General features: G+C 43.0%; 1 protein-coding gene across 5 annotated transcripts in view; it reads left to right on the forward strand.

The window, feature by feature from the left end:
* Positions 1 to 22,796, forward strand: part of grip1 (glutamate receptor interacting protein 1) — a 302,489-nt gene that overhangs the window by 178,888 nt on the left and 100,805 nt on the right. For all 5 annotated transcript variants that reach the window (XM_073059570.1, XM_073059571.1, XM_073059575.1 and 2 more), the window contains exons 2-4: positions 819 to 899; positions 19,862 to 19,997; positions 21,204 to 21,349. In XM_073059570.1, the coding sequence (XP_072915671.1) occupies positions 819 to 899; positions 19,862 to 19,997; positions 21,204 to 21,349 (363 nt within the window). The remainder of the gene's footprint in view (positions 1 to 818; positions 900 to 19,861; positions 19,998 to 21,203; positions 21,350 to 22,796) is intronic.

Genomic DNA, 22,796 nt, shown 5'->3' on the forward strand with positions numbered 1-22,796 from the left:
ATAACAGATTCAGATTGAAATAAATGAATTTTTAAAAACCTGTTCATAAATTATTAATATTAGTTTTATTGAAAACAGTTGAGAAATGTTCAGAGGTGCTAAACCACATACTGTATTTTTATTTATTTTTAAACTTTTATTTAGAGATACGGTATTCTGGCCCAACAAGCCCATGCCACCCATTTACACCCATGTGACCAACTAAGCTGTAGGTCTTTGGAGTGTGTGAGGAAACCAGAGCACCTGGAAGAACCCCATGTGGTCCTGGGAGAGCGTGCAAACTCCTTGCAGACAGAGGCGGAATTGAACCCGCGTCCCTGTGATAGCTGACCTCTGTGCTACCGTACGCTTGTGTTCACCGTTATTATCATTGAATGTCCGGTGTTCACTCACAAACGACAGAAGAAAGAATATAAGCAGAGCGAAACCAATGGCAGCTTCCTGACTTTTTACTGTCTGAGTACCGACGTCTCCACCAGGTCCGCGAGGATTTCAAAGCATATTATCCAGCCTCACATGTTCTCAGAACTGCATGACATGTTTCCTATGAAAACACGGTACTGGTCTCGTTTTGTAAAGAATCGTTCTCTGCTTCATTTGGCAGTAAAGCTAATCATAATAGATCTTTTTTTTATTACAGTTGGTGTTCAAAGAAATGGGTGGGAGGGGGCGCCACTACATGCTGCCTGCCCACAAAATTTTTTCACTTGCCATGGGGTCCCCAGCCCCTGCCTCATGTTATCAACAGAATGATTTGATCGTGATTCTTTTTGAAGTGTTTTCTACATCTCTTTTACTCATCTGATTTCATTTTACAGATGAAGGACCATATGCCAAATCTACAAACCAATCAAAAGCCACAGAAGGCACTTTGGCAGTCCGAAGACAAAGTATTTCGGGTAAGTCTGGTCTCTGATTTGATGATTTCTTCTGCAACTTTGCATTCTTTCCCAAAGTGGTGCTTCTGAAGAGGGAGTGTTTACCTGCACCATAAAGCATTGTTATCAGGAAGAACATCACGTTTTATACCACTCTGTCTCCCTCAGAAATTCTTACTTGTATTATCTAGGAATCATTTGACAAATAGGCAAATATTTCCAAAGATGGGATCAACTGCAACAAATCAGTTAAAATGAATTTATTTATTATTTTCATTGTTTCCATTGAGCTGTGCACAGCCTTCAGATTTACAGAGGTTAGAGGCAGAGGAAATTACAGTGATAGGGAGGGGAGTGATGTGAGTGGAGTTGAAAAGAAGCGTAAGCATTTTTGACATCAAACCATTCCTTGACTGCCAGTCGCAGCGCCCGGGCGAGTAAAGAAAAGGAGAAACAAGACACAGTGCGAGAGGGGAGCAGAGTTTTGGATGGCCTTGGGTTCAGAGAGTAGATCAATGGCGGCCACACAGAAATGTGTGCAAAGTTCAAAGTGAGTAATAACAATGCAACGATTGAACGGCTCTGTATCACAAGCTGAGACCAAGCCAGAATGGGGCACATTTGAGGCAAAAGTAAGTGCTTCTGCAGGTGCCGTGGACGTGATGTCACTTAGTTTAAGATCACTTGGACGGTTTAAAACCTGGAAGAGCCTCCGATCATGCAGTTTTTATTTTCTTGAGATACAACGCCCTTCCAGCCGTGCCACTAAGCAACCCCCGATTTAACCCTATCCTAAAGACAGTGTCCAATTAACCTACCAACTGGTACATCTTTGGACTGTAGGAGGGGAGCCAGGCAGTCACTGGGGGGAAATGTGCAAACTCCTCCCAGGCAGCAGCGGGGATTGAACCCGGCTCAATAGAACTGGTTGTGCTAACCACTGCACTACAGTGCTGACACTTTGCTCGGAAAAAAAACTGAGGTCTCCGGTATTCTTCCAGATGTTACAAACAGAAAACTGTACAAGATAAAGTGTTCTAGTTGCTCAGCAAAGGACACCAACATCCTATTCCTGAAAGTAAACATGTTCTAACTATTAGCAATTTCTGGCACATCAGTGAAGGTGATTAACAGCCTTCTGAAAGTCAGTGGTTAGCTGATGGCTCTTGCAAACTTATTTGTGCCTGTCTCACGCTAAAGTTAAAAGTGTTAACCTTTACCAAGTTCTCAGTAATGGGGGAGTGAAAAATCTGTCTTGTGTAGATTTAGTAAACAATGTAAAGTTGTCTGCTGATTCTGAAGTCTTCTGAAATGAATGATGATTTGCAAAGCAATGTTGATCGATGTCAAAGTGTCCCAGGGTAATGAGAGTGGAGCAAAATTCAGGTCTGTCACTATCGCTCTACACCTCAGTCCAGATGTTCTATTCTTAGTGTGAACTGAGGTTCTTAAAGATGTCTGTGCATGAATTCCTTTAATACAAGCTGGCCGATGTGCAGCAGCTGCCACACAGGATTGGCAGAGTGAGGGTTATGCTGATGGGTGCCTGCAGGAAGATTGTACTCCACACTCTAGAGCTTGAAGTTGGATTCTAATTGCTTGGTTTACATCCATTCTCTAGCTGTAGACCTTGTGTTCAAAGTGCAATGCCAACAGGGCAGAATTCTTGACAGAAAGTCACTAGAAAAGGCATTAAAAACAAACTATTCAATTTTAAGAAGTTGTTTTTGGCTATTGGAAAAACAGCAAAAGTGTTCCATTGCATTCCATTCAGTGCATTCACATCTGGGCATTGGAAAGAAATGTTTAATTGTTATGTTGGAGCTGATACGCAAACCTTTGCAAAGTCCTAAAACATATTATTAAGCATGCTGGACTATGCTTTCCTTTGTATTTAATAATCCACAACCAAACTCGCTATAGAATGAAGGTAAACACGAGATTCTGCAGACGCTGGAAATCCAGAGCAAAACATACAAAATGCTGGAGGAGTTCAGCAGGTCAGGCCGCGTTAATGGAAAAGAGTAAACAGTCGACGTTTTAAGACCATAAGATATAGGAGCAGAAGTAGGCCATTTGGCCCATCGAATATGCTCCACCATTCAATCATGGGCTGATCCAATTCTTCCAGTCACCCCCCACTCCTCTGCCTTCTCCCCATACTCTTTGATGCCCTGGCTAATCAAGAACCTATCTATCTCTGTCTTAGATGCACCCAATGAATTGGCCTCCACAGCCGCTCATGGCAACAAATTCCACAGATTTACCACCCTCTGACTAAAGTAATTTCTCCACATCTCTGTTCTAAATGGATGTCCTTCAATCCTGAAGTCACGCCCTCTTGTCCTAGACTCTCCTACCATGGGAAATAACTTTTGCCATATCTAATCTGTTCAGGCCTTTTAACATTCGAAATGTTTCTATGAGATCCTCTCTCATTCTCCTGCACTCCAGGGAATACAGCCCAAGAGCTGCCAGGCATTCTTCATATGTTAACCATTTCATTCCTGGAATCATTCTTGTGAATCATTCTTGTGAACTCTCTTTAATGTCAGTATATCCTTTCTAAAATAAGGAGCCCAAAACTACACCCAAGACCCCAGTGTGGTCTCACGAGTGCCTTATAGAACCTCAACATCACATCCCTGCTCTTGTATTCTATACCTATAGAAATTAATGCCAGCATTGCATTCGCCTTCTTCACCACCAACTCAACCTGTAGGTTAACCTTTAGGGTATCGTGCACAAGGACTCCCAAGTCCCTTTGCATCTCTGCATTTTGAATTCTCTCCCCATCTAAATAATAGTCTGCCCGTCTATTTCTTCCACCGAAGTGCATGACCATACACTTTCCAACATTGTATTTTATTTGCCACTTTGCCCATTCCCCTAAACTATCTAAGTCTCTCTGCAGGCTCTCTGTTTCCTCAACACTACCCGCTCCTCCACCTATCTTAGTGGCATCGGCAAATTTAGCCACAAATCCATTAATCCCATAGTCCAAATCATTGACATATATTTTTCGGCAGAGACCCTTCATCTGGACTGGAAAGGAAGTGGAAAGATGCCAGAAAGAAGCTAGCTGGAAGGTGATAGGTGATAGCTCTTCTCACCTGCCTATTATTTACCCCGGATCTACCTCCTGCTTCCCTTTCTCCGATGGTCCACTCTCCCCTCCTATCAGATTCCTTCCTCTCCAGCCCTTTACCTTTCCCACTCACCTGGTTTCACCTGTCACCTACTTGCCAGCCTCTTTCCCCTCCTCCCACCCACCACCTTGTTCTGGCTTCTTCCCCCTTCCTTCTCAGTCCTTCTCAGTCCTGAAGAAGGGTCTTAGCCCTTAAATGCTGACTGACTGCCGAGTTCCTCCAGCATTTTGCACCCGTTGCTCTATGGATGAGCAAAAATCTTCCCACATTAATGGAAGCCATTGTTCATTAACTGTCAAAGGGAATCTTATTTGCCTTTTGCTCAACACAATACACACAAAATGCTGGAGGAACTCAGCAGGTCAGGTCAGCATCCTCGTCTAGCTGTCATCTCCCTCTGATGCCCCTCACCCCCTCCTTCCGTTTTTCCCATGGTGCACTCTTCTTTACCTTTTCCACCTATCATCTCCCAACTTCTCACTTCATTCCCCCACCCACTGACTTTCCTTCTCAATTGCTTTCACCTTTTACCTTGTACTCCCTCCCCTCCCCAAATTCTTATTCTGGTTTAATCTCCTTACCTCTCCAGTCCTGATGAAGGGGTCGGCCTGAAATGTTTGCTGTTTATTTCTCTCCGCAGACGCTGCTTGATCTGCTGAGTCTCTCCAGCATTTTGTGTGTGTGTTACTTTGGATTCCCAGCATCTGTAGGATCTCTTGATCTGACATGATAATTTTTTTATAACATGGAAATAAGGCTGAAGGTTACATGCTGCAGTGGCTATCCTCACAACTGTAATGTGACAATATTTCAGGAAATATTCCAGGTTGGAGCAGTAGTGTATCTAGTAAAGACTCTGCCTCGGGCCATAGACCAGGGTTCAATGCGTGAGGTGTTTCCTGTGACCACGTGGGTTTCTCCAGTTGCCCTCGTTACCTCCCACATTCCAAAATTGTGTGTGGGGTGGTGGTTAATTTGCCTCCCTAGTGTGTGTGTGTGTGTGTGTGTGTGTGTGTGTGTGTGTGTGTGTGTGTGTGTGTGTGTGTGTGTGTGTGTGTGTGTGTGTGCACGCGCACCATGGGGCAGTGGGTGGGGGAAGATGTGGAGAGTTAAAATGAAATAAAATGAGAGTTAAAATGGGGACTTGATGGATAATGCTGAAGTTCGAAACTGTGTGTTGGGCTATTGCTGAGGTTGGGGGTGTTGTGGATAGTGTGGAGGGCTGTCAGATGTTACAGCTGGACATTGATAGGATGCAAAACTGGGCTGAGAAGTGGCAGATGGAGTTCAACCTAGATAAGTGTGAGTTGGTTCATTTTGGTAGGTCAAATATGATGGCAGGATATAGTATTAATGATAAGACTCTTGGCAGTGTGGAGGATCATCGGGATCTTGGGGTCCGAGTCCATAGGACACTCAAAGCTGCTGTGCAGGTTGATTCTGTGGTTAAGAAAGCATACGGTGCATTGGCCTTCATGAATCATGGGATTGAGTTTAGGAGCTGAGAGGTAATGTTGCAGCTATATAGGACCCTGGTCAGACCCCACTGTGCTCAGTTCTGGTCTCCTCACTACAGGAAGGATGTGGAAGCCATAGAAAGGGTGCAGAGGAGATTTACAAGGATGTTGCCTGGAATGGGGAGTATACCTTATGAGAAGAGGTTGAGTGAACTTGGCCTTTTTTCTTTGGAGCAACAGAAGATGAGAGGTGACCTGATAGAGGTGTATAAGATGATGAGAAACATTGATTGTGTGGATAGTCAGAGGCTTTCTCCCAGGGCTGAAATGGTTAGCACGAGAGGGCACAGTTTTAAGGTGTTTGGAAGTAGGTATAGAGGAGATGTCAGGGGTTAGTTTTTTTAAATGCAGAGAGTGGTGAGTGCATGGAATGGGCTGCTAGCGACAGTGGTAGAGGCGGATATGATAGGGTCTTCTAAGAGACTCCTGGACAGGTACATAGAGCTTAGAAAAATAGAGGGCTATAGGTAACCCTAGGTTATTTCTAAGGTAAGGAAGGACATGTTCTGCACAGCTTTTTGGGTGGAAGGGCCTGTATTTTGCTGTAGATTTTCTATGTTTCTAATTAACCTTTTACTTATCGCACCATTTCTCCAGTTATACAGTAAAAGTGTTTATATTTACAGTAAAAGTTTACTGGAAATGCTAGAAGCACTCAGCACACCAGGCAGCATCTATAAAAGAAGACACAAAGTTAACACTTCACTTAAAAGACTGCCTGATGCTCCCTGACCCACTGAGAGTTTCCAGAATTTCATTTTAGATTTACAGCAGTTGAAGTTATGATTTTTGTCTTTGTTTACTGTCTTGTAATTTATAATATTAAAATAATTTCTGTCTGTCTTTGAAGGCTGTTAAAAGATGATTACATTTCACCAGTCAATTTAACTCATGCACAATGATTACACTTGTCTAAAAAAAATCTCTGCAAATCCCATTTGACTTGATCTATATTGCACCCCTGGGACTGAATGGTGCTGTTGATTGATGGATGTGTGAGTAATTACCAGTGCGGAGAAGGACTCTGAATTATAAGCACAGACATTGTAAATGCTCTGCAATTTGATTGTCATTATTTTGCACAGATATCTTTGGCAGCTACTTCAAGTTAAGCCAGTGCTGTAGTGTTGTTGACTGAAATCATCGGAGTTTTTGGTATTAGATTTGGAGGCAATTCGGTACAATGACCAATATGGATTTTGGACCAGGTTAACAGACCAAACCTGCGGAGTTCAGATCAGAAGCCCAGCCATACCCTCTTAAAAATTGTGATATTAGAGTCATTCAGAATTGAGAAGGGCTTTCAGTCTACCTTGTCCATACCAAGGTTAGTAATCCTGTTTCCCAGCATTTGGCCACAACCTTCTACCATTGTCATGACTGTCAAATGCTTGTCAAGACATTTCTTAAATATTGTAAGAGTCCCTGTTTCTATCACCTGCTTAAATAGCCATTTCCAGATTCCAACCATTCTCTCGGTCAAAAAAATCTTCCTCATCTCCCCTTTTATCCCTTGCCTTAAACCTATGCCTTCTGATATGGGGAAATATTTCTTATTCTTGATGCTATCTGTGCCCCTCATAATTTTGTCAACTGGGCTAAATCCTGAAAGGAAATTCCAGCTCACCCAATCTCTCCCCTTAGCTGAAAAACCGTATCCTAGGCAATATCCTCAAACATCTCTGCGTCACCTCCTAATCATCATACCCTTCCAACAGGGTAAGGACCAGTTGTGGCCTAAACAATGTTTTATAAAGTTGTATCCTAATCTTCTATTTAATGTTCTAGCTATTGAAGACAAGTGTCCTCTTTACTCCTTGTCTAACCATGCTGTTTCCTTCCACGACCCTGCACTGAATTCCGCATCGCTGCTGGTAGGGGAGAGTATGTAGGCACTCCCATCCTCAATTAGCCAACCATCTGAACACCAATGTGGGTGGTCTTTCCTCTTACAGATTTCCATCACTTTGATTTCTCACTCATGGGATGGCAGTGTCAAGTATAAGACCATAAGGTACAGGAGCAGAGGCAGGCCATTCAGCCAATTGATCATGGGCTGATCCAGTTCTTCCAATCATCCCCACTCCCCTGCCTTCTCCCCATATTTTTTGATGCCCTGGCTAATCAAGAACCTACCTATCTCTGTCTTAAATGCACCCAATGACTTGGCCCCCACAGCCGCACGTGACAACAAATTCCACAGATTTACCACCCTCTGACTGAAGTAATTTCTCCACATCTCTGTTGTAAAAGGACGTCCTTCAATTCTGAAGTCATGCTCTCTTCTCCTAGACTCCCCTACCATGGGAAATAACTTTGCCATATCTAATCTGTTTAGGCCTTTTCTTCTGTTCAAGACCCACGTTCAGTGCCCATCTCTTTGACCATGATGTAGATGACCATGAGCCAACCAAATGTTATAGAAGTATGTTTAGTGTGTGCCAGATTGTAAAGACAGTAGCTCTCTTTCCATGAAAGATACTAGATGGAATTTTTGCCATTCAGTTCGCCTACAGAGCTGCTAGGTCGTTTTGTTAAGTCCTGATTATATACTTAACTAAATTTGAATTTCCCAATTCTGAGGTTTAATTTTAACTTGTCTCTTCATCAAGAATGCTGCCTTCCAGGAAGCAATCCAGAAGCATTACCATAATGTTACCATATCATTATGCACCATGCAGAACCAAGGTTATGGAGTTTGACAGCTGTAATTATCACGGCTCTCAAAATAAGAACGTTCAACTACAGTTAGTATGTGAGCAATGTGTGGTACATGTTTCCAGTCAGGAAAATACAAGATGAATCTAACCTGGCAAATGCTTTTCAAAGATTCAAAAACTTTATTGTCATTCTAACCGTACATCAGCTCTGCAGGGCAGAATGAGACAGCGTTTCCCAGGAGCAGTGCAATCATAACATAACAAACGCAACACTAAATAATAAACATAACAATAAATAGTAAAACACAACAGCCACGTGTCAGTTAAAAACAAGTTATAAGTGTCCAGTGCAAGTTAAAAGTGTCCAAAGCAGAGTCAGGTAGAGTAGCTATTTAGCAGTCTGACTGCCTGTGGGAGGAAGCTGTTTAGTAGCCTTGTGGTTTTAGTTTTGATGCTCCTGTAACGTTTACCTGATGGCAGAAGAACAAACAGTTCATGGAGCAGGTGTGAGGGGTCTTTAATGATGTACCGTGTCTTCTGGAGTAATGCCAATCATCAGTAAAATACATATTGTTAGATGTTATTTTGTTAACAACTTGCTCACTACTGCAGCAGAACATTCTAGATATTAATCTCATTCCTTTGTTGATTCCCTACATGCTTCGAAGGGGACTAGTTGACATAACGGAAGTATTTGACCAATCACAGCAACAATTTTACTGTTCCTCCTCAATATAGTCAAATTACATGTAGCGATATTTAACAAAAAAACTCCCATCCCTCTTTATCCACATTCCTAAAAAGAAATTTCCTTCATCCTGTTTGAACACAGATGTTCTGAAGATGTTGTAATTGAATTCATGCATCTTCAGATACTGTGTATGTAGATTGCAGATAATTTGTGCCAGGAGTTAGTATGATACCATATGCACCAATTCCTCAGATACATCACACTTACCAGGAAATTCATTGGAGCTGTTTTGTCAGCAGAATGAAAGGAGACCAAGGAAATTCTGGGCCATTGCTTATGAATTCTCTTCATTAATAAAATTTGACTCATGGACAGAAAAACCTAAAGGGCCATTTGCCAGCTTACCGGAGAGTAATGGTGGTAATGTGGATAATCATGGACTCTTGCAGTTGATTTCAGCGGTCTCTCTTTCCAGCACATTGCACACAGCTCATCCTATAAGGATTTAAGGAGAGTGCGAGAAGTTGGAATCGGGCAATCCTTTCCTCATGTCGGTTCAACCACTCAGTAAATTCAGTGCTGATTTCATCGTGGACTCAACTCCATTTCCCCACTCGGCCCCAATGTCCCTTAACACTCCTGTTGTTGAAACGGCTACCAATCTCTACCTTGAATATGCTCACCTAGTCTGCTGTCTGGGATAGAAAATTCTGAAGATTTACACCCTCTAAATGGGCAGCATGGTGGGGTAGCAGCTGGTGCTGCCTTACGCTTCTGGGACTTGGTTTTGATTCTAACCTTGCGCACTCTGTGTAGCTTGTAGAGTTCTCCGCATGACCATGTCTTTTTCCCTCAGCATTCTGCTTTCCTTCCACTTGCAAAGTCTGTGCTAAGAATGGCCATTGTAAGGTACCTCCTAATGAAGTGGCAAATGAATGAGGGAGGGAATAGATGAGAGAGGGGGGAAGAGGGAAAACATAATTGCTGGCCTACAGGGTAAATACAGACTATATTAGAGTTTAGCACTGTTGAGATTGCAATGCTGGGAGCTGGTGTGAACTATTCCTGTGTTGAGAAAAGTAAGCAGGAAGCAGTTCCTCCTCATCTTTCTCTTAAATGGGTGACCCCAATATTGTGAAACTTCCTAACTTTTGCCTTCACCCTATTGCTCTCTCTAAGCATCTCGTGCTTCAATAAGGTTGCCTTTTGTTCTTCTGAACTCCAGTAGTTACTGATTACCAATCCAAATAATGGCCCATTTAACATTCCTCCCTATTTGCTCTTCATTTGCTACTCCCCTATCCATGCCAATATATCTTCTCTACCCTCAGTTGAGTTGTTGGTAAGAAGGTAAATGCAATTTTAGCATTTATTTTGAAAGGATTAGAATACAAGAGCAATGATGTGATACTGAGGCTTTATAAGGCACTGGTGAGGCCCCAGTTGGAGTATTGTGAGCAGTTTTGGGCTCCTTACCTGAGAAAGGATGTGCTGACATTTGAGAGGGTTCAAAGGATTTTCACGAAAAAGATTCCGGGATTTAATGGCTTTTCATATGAGGAGGGTTTGATGGCCCTGGGCCTGTACTCACTGGAATTCAGCAGAATGGGCAGGGGTGTGGGGGGTGGGGGTAGTCTCAATGAAACCAATTGAATGTTGAGGATAGAGTCGATTTGGAGAGGGTGTTTCCTATGATGGAGGAGTCTTAAGACCAGAGGGTATAGCCTCTGAATAGGGGGATGTCCATTTATAATGGAGGTGAGAAGGAATTTCTAAAGTCAGAGAGTGGTGAATCTGTGGAATTCATTGCCACAAGTGGCTGTGGAGGCCACGTCATTGGGATTATTTAAACAGAGGTTGATGGGTTTTTGATTGGTCAGGGCATGAAGGGATATGGGGAGATGGCAGAATATCAGGGCTGAGAGAGAAAATGTATCAGCCATGATGAAATGGCAGAGCAGACTCGATGGGTCAAATGGCCTAATTCTGGTCCTATATCTTATGGTCATATGTCCTCATTCACTCCTGTTCAGTATCTTTTTACAGGGCATCTTATCAAATCATCATCATCATCATCATCATCGTCATCATCATCGTGGGCTGTGCCGTATGATGTGGGCAGTCACGGTCTTCCATTTGTACCTTGATTATTCTTGGCAAATTTCTGTGCAGAAGTTGTGATTCATTGCCTACTTCTGAGCCGTATCTTTACAAGATGGGTGACCCCAGTCATTATCAATGCACTTCAGAGATTGTCTGCTTGATGTCAGTGACTGTATAACCAGGACTTGTGATGTGCACCAGTTGCCCATACGACCACCCACCACCTGCTCCCGTGGCTTCATGTGACCCTGATTGAGGGGCCAAGCAGGTGCTACACCTTGCCCACGGGTGACCCGTAGGGTAGCAGAGAGAAGGAGCACCTTTCACCTCCTTTGGGAGAGGTATTTTCACCCTGCCACTCGAATTTTCTCAAATGCTTTCTGGAAATCTGAAACTGTTTCCTCTACCTTTTATACATCCTGACTGATAAATCCTCAGAGAATGCTTGCAAATTGGTCAAACAATTCATAAAACAATGCTTGATTGTCCTTTTTTTTTGGATTTTCCAATGTCCGGCCATTGCTTCATTAATAATAGATTCCAGAATCCAGATAACCCAGTGTAACTGATCCCTTGGCGAACGGTAACAATGTCGGTGTGAACAACATACCTCAAGCACGAGTTTACAACTGAATCACAGTCAGCGGCTGTAACGTGTCAGATTTTGTACATAAAAACATCAAGCAGGAGTAGTTACACTTTACTGAGTTGGCAGATTACTTGCTAATAGATCGGCTCTTGCAACACTGAAATAGAATAGGTATCTCCAGGAAAACAAAGAACAATTTGTTTGAGTGAACTGAAAGAGGTGGCATGTTTTTGCTTTGATTCATTTTATGTGGAAAGTGGAAGTAAAGCAGATGCAAACTGCAGAGTTGTTTTGGGGAGCAATATACAGCTGGTATATGAGTTGGGATCTGCTCCTAATATTGGCAGGAGCTTTTTAAGATGGTCGTTGTGATATTGAGCGGAGAGAGTTGCTGATGCCAAAACGTTGTAAAAGCTCTTCATTAGTCTCAAGTGTGTCTTTGTGTGCTAGATATGAGTTGCATTTATTTGAAACAGTATGTCATGCTTTCATTCCTCCTCATAATAGCTCACCAAAACATCTTTTCGTTTTAACTTTGAGAGAGCTGGGGTTAGTGGTTCCATAAAGTCAGTGCAAGAAATGTAAAGGTTACAGTTCCTTCACTGCGTCATGGTTTCTTGTTGCTAGGTAACACCTTTTGGGGAAAGGCCAAATTTCTCCCAACATCGTCTGTGTCAATTACTACGCCGGTTACAGCAGAGGTGATGAGAACTGGATAACTTGTTGAGTTTCCTTCCCCAGCTAACTCTTCGTGTCACTGCAAGCAGTTGGCTGGAGGCATGCCGGAGGTCGTCTGCAGGAATGTAATTAATGTGCAGAATCATCGTTCCATTTCAGTGTGTGGCGCATCTCAGTAGACTCTTTCACCTGCTCTTTTGATCCCATAATTATCTCTTCCTCCTGATGACTGATTCCCCATTTTGCCTCTTTCTCCTGGGTTTCCAGCCTTGCTGTCTGCCAGCCCTACACATTTAATCCTTGGGGCTATCCAGACACACTCACTGTTTTAGCCTGTTCTTGCTCCACCAAACTTATTCTTCTAGAAAATCATAAACACGAGATTCTGCCACTGCTGAAAATCCAGAGCAACACACACCAAATGCTGAAGAAACCCAGCAGGTCAGGCAGCATCTGTGGAAAGGAATAAATAGTCGGTGTTTCGGGCTGAGATGTTTTATCAGGACTGGAAAGAAAGTGGGATTGGGGGGGGGGGGTGAGAAGCCAGAGTATGAAGGTGGGAGAAGGGGAAGTGGTACAAGCTGGCGCGTGACAGGTGAAGGCTAAAGAAGGAGGAATTTGACAGGAGAGGAGAGTGGATCGTGGAGAAAGCATTGGTGCTGTCTGGCCGCAGCTGATGTGAGGAAGACCAGAGCGGGGCCTGATAGTGTAGCTGCTCGGGTGCTGAGGGGACTGTGCAGCCTAGTTCTCAGAGGTTCTGATATCTCCAGCATCACTCTGGAACAGTCCACTGTCCCCTCAGTATTCAAGTTGGATATGTAATTAATGGGCATCATTAGGCATCATCCCGGTGCCCAAGTATGCAATAATAACCTGCCTCAAAGACTACTATCTAGTGGCACTGACCTCAACAATACTGAAGCATTTTGAGCGGTTGGTTATGGTTCACATTAAATCAAATCTTCTTGCTACATTGGGCCCTTTCCTGTTCGCTTATCGCTCAAATTGATCTGCTGATGATGTCATGGCAACTGCCCTCCATTCCGTCCTGTCCCACCTGGAAAATGGTGCCTCATATGCCAGGATTTTGTTTATCGACTTCATCTCGGCGTTGAATATGATCATCCCTCAGAAGCTGGTGAGTAAACTGGCCTGACTGGGTCTCAGCACCTCCCTCTGTAACTGGATCTTGGACTCCCTGACAGAAGGACCACGGGCGGCCTGTGTCAGCAGCAATATCATTAACTCCATCACGCAGAGCACTGACCCAGGGCTGCGTGCTCAGCCCACCGCTGGTCATGCTGCTGATGCACGACTGTATACCAGGTCCAGTTCAAACCAAAGCATCGAGTTCGCTGATGATGCAACAGCTATCGGTCTCATCAACGTTGATGATGAGCCGGCATATGGAGAGGAGGTAGAGTGGCTTATAGAATGGTATGAGCTCAACAACATGGTCTCAACATGGAGGAAACCAAAGAGATGACTGTGGACTTTCGGAAGGTCCTCTCTGCAGGTACATGGCTCCTCTGTGGAGAGAGTTAGGAGCATCAAGTTTCTGGGAGTACACGTAACAGTCTCCCTGTTCCCCTCCACCCCATTCTAACCAGTTTTTACTGGAGCATCTTAACCTGCAGCATCACTGTCTGGTACAGGACATACAAAGCATCTGACCACAAGTCCCTACAAAGGATTGTGAGGTCTTCTGATTGGATCACTGGGGTCCCTCTTGCACCCTTCAGAGATATTCATCAGGAGCACTGCGGACGCAGGGCCCTTAGCTTTGTCAACGTTTCCTCACGTCCTTCCAACAATCTGTTTGAGCTCCTACCATCAGGCAGGATGTACCATAGTATTAGGACAAGAACTTCTTTCCCCAGGCTGTAAGACTACTGAACTCCCTACCACCACTCATCACGTATGAAGCGCCAGCAGTGGTATACTGTTTGCTTTTTAACTTGTCTCATAAATGCACCTTATTATTTCTTAATTTATTTGTGGTACTGTTACTTTATGTGTTATGTGTGTGAGTTATATGTACAGTGTTGTGTTCCTTGTTCCAGAGGAACGTTATTTCATTTGGCAGTATATGAATGTACAATTGAATGAGAATAAACTGAACTTGAAAGGGAAGGAAGAGGGGCAGCAGAGGGAAGTGAAGAGCAGGTGAGGGAAAGCAAGGGGTTAAGAAGGGAGCCAGAATGGGGACTAGAAAAAGAAAGGAGGAGGAAGAGGAGAAATTTGTAAGTAACACTATTCTTTGCATTTCTGGTTAGATGCCAACTGCATTTCATTTGGCTTTGTATCTGTACTTGGCACAATGACAATAAAGTTGAATCTAATCTAATCTAATCTAAATTACCAGAAGTTAAATCAATATTCATGTCTCTGGTTGGAGGCTATGCAAACGAGGTGTTGCTGCTCCAGCCTGAGTGCGGCCTCATCGTGGTAGTAGAGGAGGACATGGGTTGCAAAATAGGGTTGCCACCAGGAAACTGTCCTGACTGGACACCACCAAAATGGCTGGCCACCGGGAAATCCCACCTGGCATTTCTACTAATTTTGAGTATCACTCATTATGCACCATGTCCTAAGACATAGATGATCACGGTCTTTCTGTGACCATGATTGTTCTTGGCAATTTTTTCTGCAGAAGTGGTTCTGGGCAGTGTCTTTACAAGACGGGTGGACCCAGCCATTATCAATACTCATCAGAGATTGTCAGCCTGGTGTCAGTGGTCGCATAACCCGGACTTGTGATCTGCACCAGCTGCTCATACGACCATCCACCACCTGTTCCCATGGCTTCACATGACCCTGACCCTTAGCAGTTGCTACACCTTGCCCAGGGTGACCTGCTGGTTAACGGAAGGAAGGAGCGCCTTACACCTGCTTTGGTAGAGACATATCTCCGCCCCACTACCCAAAATTTAGTGTGTAGCAGTTGCCAATATACCACTTTGGAAACACGAGTAACTGCAGATGTTGGAATCTGGAACAATGAACAAGGATCTGGAGGAACCCTAGATGAGGAGCAAAGTAACGATGGTCGAATACCGGGTGAACGAGTAGTCTCTGGGGTACTGCAAGTCTGTGTCTTTGCTGCTGCCTTGCTCACGCTTGAGTGCTCGGTGGTTGGTGCCGATGCTTTTTTTTTTTAACCAGTGGGGAGAAGGGGGCATTGTTGCTTGCTGCCGCTTTTGGGTGGGAAAGAGGGGAGTTGGGGTTCTAACATTTAACTGTCGTTCACTCTTTGGGGCACTTCTCTGTTTTCGTGAATGGCCGTGAAGAGAAAGCATTTCAGGAGGTATTTTGTATACATTACTCTGACATTAACTTGTACCTTTGAGGGTTCTTAACTAAAATGTCGACTTTCTACTTCCCTGCGCTGATGCTGTCTGGCCCAAAGGGCTTCTCAAACTGTTCGCTAGGTCCAGCACTGTGGAAGATGGTTGGAGATGTGGTCTCCTCTGCACTGACAAAATCAAATGAAGCTTAGGAAACCCCTTTGTGGGGCACTTTGGACAACAAGCAACAAAGAACTCTGATACCTGCTGCCTTCTCCAACTCACACTCATTCTGACCTCTCTGGGTTTGGCTTTCTGCATGGTTACAAAGGCCAAACACAAGCTTGGGAGGCAACATCTCATCCTTCATCTAATGAGCTTTCCAGACTCAAAGTTGAATCCTCCAAATGTAGGCAATTTGATTTTTCTTTATGTCTGCATCAGAGTGAAATATTTCTGTCTGTTTTTGCTCAGGTATTTTTTAACCCTCTTTCTGTTTGTATCTGGCATGTTAGACATGTCCCAGAGTCTTGTTATTAGCAACACATTACAGGGATAAAGAAGCATCGCCTGATTCTGCTGTGTCAACTCGTAACCTCGTCCTATCAGAGGTTTTTTGTTTACCCATTCCTTCCCCAATGTAGCTGCTGCTGAAAGCCACCAAATCCTCTTTCCAGCAGTTCTGATGAAAGGCTTTAGACCTAAAATGTTATACCTGTTTTCTCTTCACAGATTTCCGGTGTTGGCAGATTTTTTTTTGTTTGATTTTCATGATTTTTGTGTGTTTGTCTTCATCTGAAGCCTAGCTGGAGATATTTCTATTTTAACTGCACTCATAGGATGAGTGTATTCTTACAAAGGCCAATGGTTATTGCTGATTCCCTAATGCCCTTGAGAAGCTGCCGCTCAGACTTTTCATTAAATTGCTGCTTTTTTTGCAACAAGCAAAAATGCTGGAGGAACTTGGCAGTTTGGGCAGCATCACTGGAAGTGAATAAACAGTCAGTATTCTGGGCTTCTTCAGGACTAGAAAGGAAGAGAGAAGACACCAGAATAAAAAAAAGGTGTGGGGGGGGGGAGGGAAAGGAGGCTGGCTGGAAGGTGATAAGTGGAGCCAGGTGGGTGGGGAAGGTCAAGGGCTGGAGAGGAAGGAATTTGATAGGGGAGGAGAGTGGACCATTGGAGAAGGGGAAGGAGGAGGGGACCCAGGGGGAAGTGATAGGCAAGTGAGAAGAGATAAAATGCCAGAGAGGGAAATAAAGGAAGAAGGGAGTGGGACTGAAATTTTTTTTACCAGAAGGAGAAATCAATATTCAAGCCATCAGGCTGGAGGGTACCCAGACGGGATATAAGGTGGTGTGAGGGGGGGAGGGGGGGCTCATCTTGGCACTAGAAGAGGCCATGGACCGACATGTCGGAATGGGAATGGGAACTGGAATGTTTGACTTCTCTGTACTTCCTTTCTCTCTCTGTGATGCGGGGTTTGGGAGTTCCGTTCTGCTGTCTCATCTTCTCAGCTGCTGGTATTTCCGGAAGAACGTTACAGCCGGTTTATCGGGTTTTCTCGCTTCACAGGCTAATGATTTCCTCCTCAGACTGTGACATTGGTTCTGATCTACGTAATCACGACAGCTCCATTCACCTTCACAGCATGTCACAGAGCGTCGTCTGTCGCCAGTGTATGTCTCTCTCTGCTGTGAGAAGATGCCTTACTCCTGCTTGCTTCAGGAGATAAAGGGGAAAAGATAGCAATCATAATGCGACTGCTGCGGGAAGCAGTACTGTCAAAACTGATAAATCCTGTGTGAGTCATGGCCGTAAAGTTATGCTATTACCTCATGGTAAAAATACAAATGCGGTTGAAGTATCGGGCTGCACTCATTGCCTGGTCAGTTCGTCCTAAGGGACATGCAGACAGTGATTTAATAGAAGTCACTCTCCTGCTAAAGGGACTGTTTCAAATTTCTGATCCTTGTCAGCTTTCATTAAAGCATCTGAGAAACACCCTTGATCGCAAAGTTCCGGTGCAGAAGCAGGGTTTCAGTCTCAGTGAGGCCTTTCTCCACAAGGTCATTTCTTTAATCCTGATTTTTCAAGCAGCTTCTCGGACACTAGGCAGGAATTTGAACCTTGGGTTTTATATTGAAGCCGTTTGTGACAAAGCAGAATATGTGCTCCTCTTTTGTTGATCTTCAACTAGACTCTTCACCTGCAAGTGCTTAACTGTTATACCCACAGCGTATCTCGTTCCCTTTACATCGAAGAGCCACTGATAGACATTTGCACCTCCCATTTGAGGTCAACCACAAATGGAATGTGAGGCCTTTCTCTAGGCCGATATAATTGTCAGCTCCTCTAGGATCTATTAGCAATGTAGTTTTTCTTGATGTAAGACACTGCCTTAAACTTGCCTCCTCCACCCTCACTTTTATATCCAGTTGCCAGGAGCTGATGGGCTATTCCCACTCAAGTTGAAGCCACCTCTGTGGCTGACTCTGTCCCTTCTCTCTCTCTATCTCTATCCCACCAAACAAATTTCCCATGATGCTTAATCTTACCCTTGCTGTGAGCTCTCACATTTCTCTAGTCTCTTTTTGTGGAGGTTTTGACATTCTCTTCCAAATCTATCCCTCTTCTTTTGATGTTATTACTTTTCCTTTTTAACTGGAAACTGTCCCCCTTTCCTTCAAATCTATTGTCATCTTCACCACAGGAAACCAATTCTTCACCCTTCCTTCCATAAACCACCTGTAGTAAATGAAGGCAAGGCTAAAGGCTTTGACTGTACAGTTGCCTTTCAAGCTCACCTCTCAGTGTCTTCTCTCGATCCCCGTGTCTGTTAGCTAGCCGTCAGCTGTAAATCCCACATGGTCATGAGGAGTACCGACAAACTCCTTACAGGCAGTGGCGGGGATTGAACCCCAATTAGTGTTCGCTGGGGGGGGGGGGGGGGGGTAATAGCATTACGCTAACTGCCATGCAATCATGCAGGCTGACCTTCAGGAGCAGAATGCCGAAGCTGTAGGTGGTGTGTAGCCGGCCAAGCAAACAACTTGCATTTGAGCAAGCTATGTATGAAACTTCAAAACTGCAGATGCTGCAAATCTGGAATAAAAACTGTAAGTACGGGTGGCCCCCATTTTTCGGACGTTCACCTTACGACAGCTTGCTGTTATGAAAGACCTACGGTACTTTAGTACCTGTTTTCACTAACCAAAGAGGAATTTCACTTTTACGAGAAAAAACACGCCCGCTTTATACGTGTGTTTACCCCGAGAAGGACTACCATGATTGTGAAGCCTTGTGCGGGCAGTTGCGTGCGCATGCGTGTACGTACGTATGCGTGTACGTGCCGATTTTTTTTCTCTCCAAATCCATTTTGGCTCGCTGTCAAACAATATTTCTACTTTACATACAATATTTCTACTTTATATAGGCTGTATATTTATCATATCATTCCTGCTTTTACTATATGTTCGTGTTATTTTAGGTATTATGTGTTATTTGGTGTGATTTGGTAGGTTATTTTTTGGGTCTGGGAATGCTCAAAAATTTTTCCCATATAAATGATTGGTAATTGCTTCTTCGCTTTACGACATTTTGGCTTACAAACGGTGTCATAGGAACGCTCTACCTTCGGATAGAAGGTATGTCAGGCAGCACCTGTGGAAAGAGAAACAAAGTTAACGCTACAACCATGATACCCTTCATCAAAGAACATGAAATGGTAACGACTAATGACGCAGTTTCTTAGATGAGGGAGAAAAATTGGTTGCTTATTATCAAAGTGCAGAGATGATGTGAAAGGCTTTGGTTTGCTTGCCATCTAGGCAGATCATTCCATGTGTAACTACATCAAGGTAGCACAGAAAGAAAACAATAACTGAATACAGAAGCTGAGTTGCTCCAGCATTTTGTGTGTGTTGCTCGGGTTTCCAGCACCTGCAGATTATCCCTTGTTTGTGACTGGGCGCAGAATATGGTGTCACAGTTACGTAGAAGGCGCGTTACAGGGCAGACAAATAAAACTCGAGTGAAATGGGGAGGTAGGTTGAGAGGGTCACATGTTCATTCTGTCATTGTTGCAGGTACATTCAAGGTTCCTTTCACAGCAGGATAGAAGCTAACCTTGAGCTTGGTGGTGCATGTTACCAAGCTTTCATATCTTTTGCCTGATGGAAGGTGGAAGGTGAAACTTTTGTATTTCTGTGTGAAAGAATATTCTGAAATACTTTTTTTTTTGTGAGCCAGGGATTAGTATATATTATAACTCTCCATTATTAAGGCAGTCTTTGTGCTCTCTCTGCAGAAGAATTCATGGGTCAAACTATAGTAGAATTGATGAAAAAGGAAGGCAGCACCCTGGGTCTCACAGTATCAGGTGGAATAGACAAGGAAGGAAAGCCCAGAGTATCCAATCTACGACCTGGAGGAATTGCTGCGAGGTAATTGAAGTCAGTGCACTCATTACCAGAAACTTTGTGAAATAGTGTTGTGTACTTCTCAATCATTTCACCTTCTGAAATGTCATGGACTTCACTCACCAACTGCCTGCGCCGTGGAGGTGTAACTGCTTCATTACAGAGTTATCTTTATGAAGGAAACGGAAAGAATGCTAATTATTTTCAGCACATGTTAATTATTGATTTGAGCAACGGATAATTAATTGTATGTTTGTGATGACAGGCCTGAAGGAATTGTCTGTCTGCACTGCATTTAAAAGCTAAAATAATTCTCTGTATAAATTCTTGCCTGGTGTATGACATAAGGAAATGGAATTTCTCAATTAGAGTAAACCATACTGGTGTGACTGTAGAGCTTGGTTAGCACTACTGACAATTGGTGCTTTTCTAGGCACTTATTCACTAATTAATTTGATTTATTTAATAGTTCAAATATATTGAACTAAGTAATGAAATCTGTAGGAAGAAATAAGAACTGTAGCTTATAATTTTCACATTATCTAGAGCAAGTTCAATACATCAGAAGCAGCAGCAATTGATTTTCTGTTATGTTTAGAACTGTTTTTAGAACTGAATATTATTCTTAGTGCTGAGCAAACTAGAGTTAGTTCACGTGCAGGACAAATTAAAAGCACCTAGTTGTTGAACAGCTAATGCTAATTTCACCACAAGTGGTGGAAAGATAATCCAAACAGTATTTAACATGATACTAAATCATCTCATTGTAGGGGCTTGTCATTAACTGTAATATTATAATTTGGTCACGTACACAGTTTCTTTCAGGCATATCAAGCTGACAGCAGCCCAGAGTGCATTAGGTTTACGCTTCCAGCTTTATATTTTATCACGTTGCCAACATTATTGTCAGTACTTTGTGTGGCCGTGATTAAGAGACAATTCACTTTGCAATTAATGAGGCAAAGGACTATCTTCTAAGGAGTAACAAAAGGATTTATTAATGACTGAGTATTGAACGGCTTGGAAATCACAGTTCCTGGCTATGTTAATTGTATGATAATTATTCATTTTAAGGGTTTTTAAAGTATTTTCAACTTACCTGATGTATTAGAAATGTGAGTTCCAAGAAGTGGTTAAAAGAACAGATAAATGAAGATAAATATGTTCAAGTTTGCATTGTAAAAAGCAATGATGTAGACTGATTGAGTTTACTGTGGCATTAACTTACAGAAGTGATCAGTTAAATATTGGAGACTACATCAAATCTGTCAATGGAATCAACTTAACAAAATTCAGGCACGATGAAATCATCAGTCTCCTGAAGAATGTTGGTGAGAGAGTGGTTCTCGAAGTGGAATATGAACTGCCTCCTGTTTGTAAGTACCTTTGATATTTTTCAATAGAAAAGCTTGGATTAAAGATTGATAAAGTTAATGACATATTTAAAAACTGAACTTGTCTGTTGAAAAGGCAAAGACACATTCTGTCATATTTTGTGCATGTAACGCAAGGCCAAGGATCAAACATTAAAACCCCTTACAAAATATTAATATTTGAAATGTAAATATTTAAAATATTGAACTTTTACTTTAACAGAAAACATTATGTGAATTTTACAGAGGAAACAAAAAATCAATGATCTGAAAATCAACTGACAGGTTCCCCCCGCTATCCGAAGGTAGAGCGTTCCTATAAAACCATTTGTAAGCCGAAATGTCGTAAAGCAAAGAAGCAATTACCAATAATCTATATGGGATAAATTTCTGAGCGTTCCCAGACCCAAAAAAATAACCTATCAAATCATACTAAATAACACATAAAACCTAAAATAACACAAACATGTAATAAAAGCAGGAATGGTATAATAAATACACAGCCTATATAAAGTAGAAATAATGTATTTACAGTGTAGTTTCACTTATCAGAATCGGAGCGACAGCGAGCCAAAACCGATTTGTAGGGAAAAAAAGGCACGTACACGCATACACCTGCCCGTGCAAGGCTTCACTGGTCACAGTAGTCTTTCTCGTGGTAAACACACGTTTAAAGCGGGTGTCTTTTTTCATAACAGCGAAAATCCTCTTTCAGTCAGCAAAGACAAGTACTAATGTAGGTCTTTCGAAACAGGGAGGTGTCATAAAGCGAACGTTTGAAAAATGGGGGCCACCTGTACCTAGTCTGAGAATTGGCTTATTACCAGTGGCCATTTCACTCATTAACATAGTAGTGAGCAGAATGATTGGGACTTGTCTCTTAAAATGCTTTCCTTCTCCAATCCTTTACCTTTCCCACCTGTCACCTCTTTGCTTCTTACTTCCTCCCCCACCCACTTGGCGTCACCTATCACCTTGTAGCTTGTACTTCTCTCCCCCCACCCCACCTTCTTATTCTGGCTTCTTCCCTCTTCATTTGATGAAGGGTCTCCCCCAAAACATTGATTGTTTATTCATTTGCATAGAAGCTGCCTAACCTACTGCTGTCTTCAACCTCTTGCTTTGGCAATCTGAGATATCCACTTGCTTCAGGCAGGCTGCAGTTATACTGGTGTTCAACAAGAGTGTGATAATCAGCCTCAGGTGAGAGTCTTCCAGAAGCACCTACATCCACTGTGATGAAGTGCTTTAAGAGGTTGGTGATGGAACATGTCAACCTGCCCGAGGAGCAACTTGGATCCACTCCAATTTTCTTACTATCACAACAGGTCAACAGCAGATGCCATTTCACTGTCTCTTCACTCAACCCTGGGACATCTAGACAGTGAAGATGCATACATCAGGATGCTCTTTACTGACTACAGCTTGGCATTCAACACTTTCATACCCT

Source organism: Hemitrygon akajei, chromosome 10, assembly GCF_048418815.1.
Source record: "Hemitrygon akajei chromosome 10, sHemAka1.3, whole genome shotgun sequence".
Taxonomy (NCBI): domain Eukaryota; kingdom Metazoa; phylum Chordata; class Chondrichthyes; order Myliobatiformes; family Dasyatidae; genus Hemitrygon; species Hemitrygon akajei.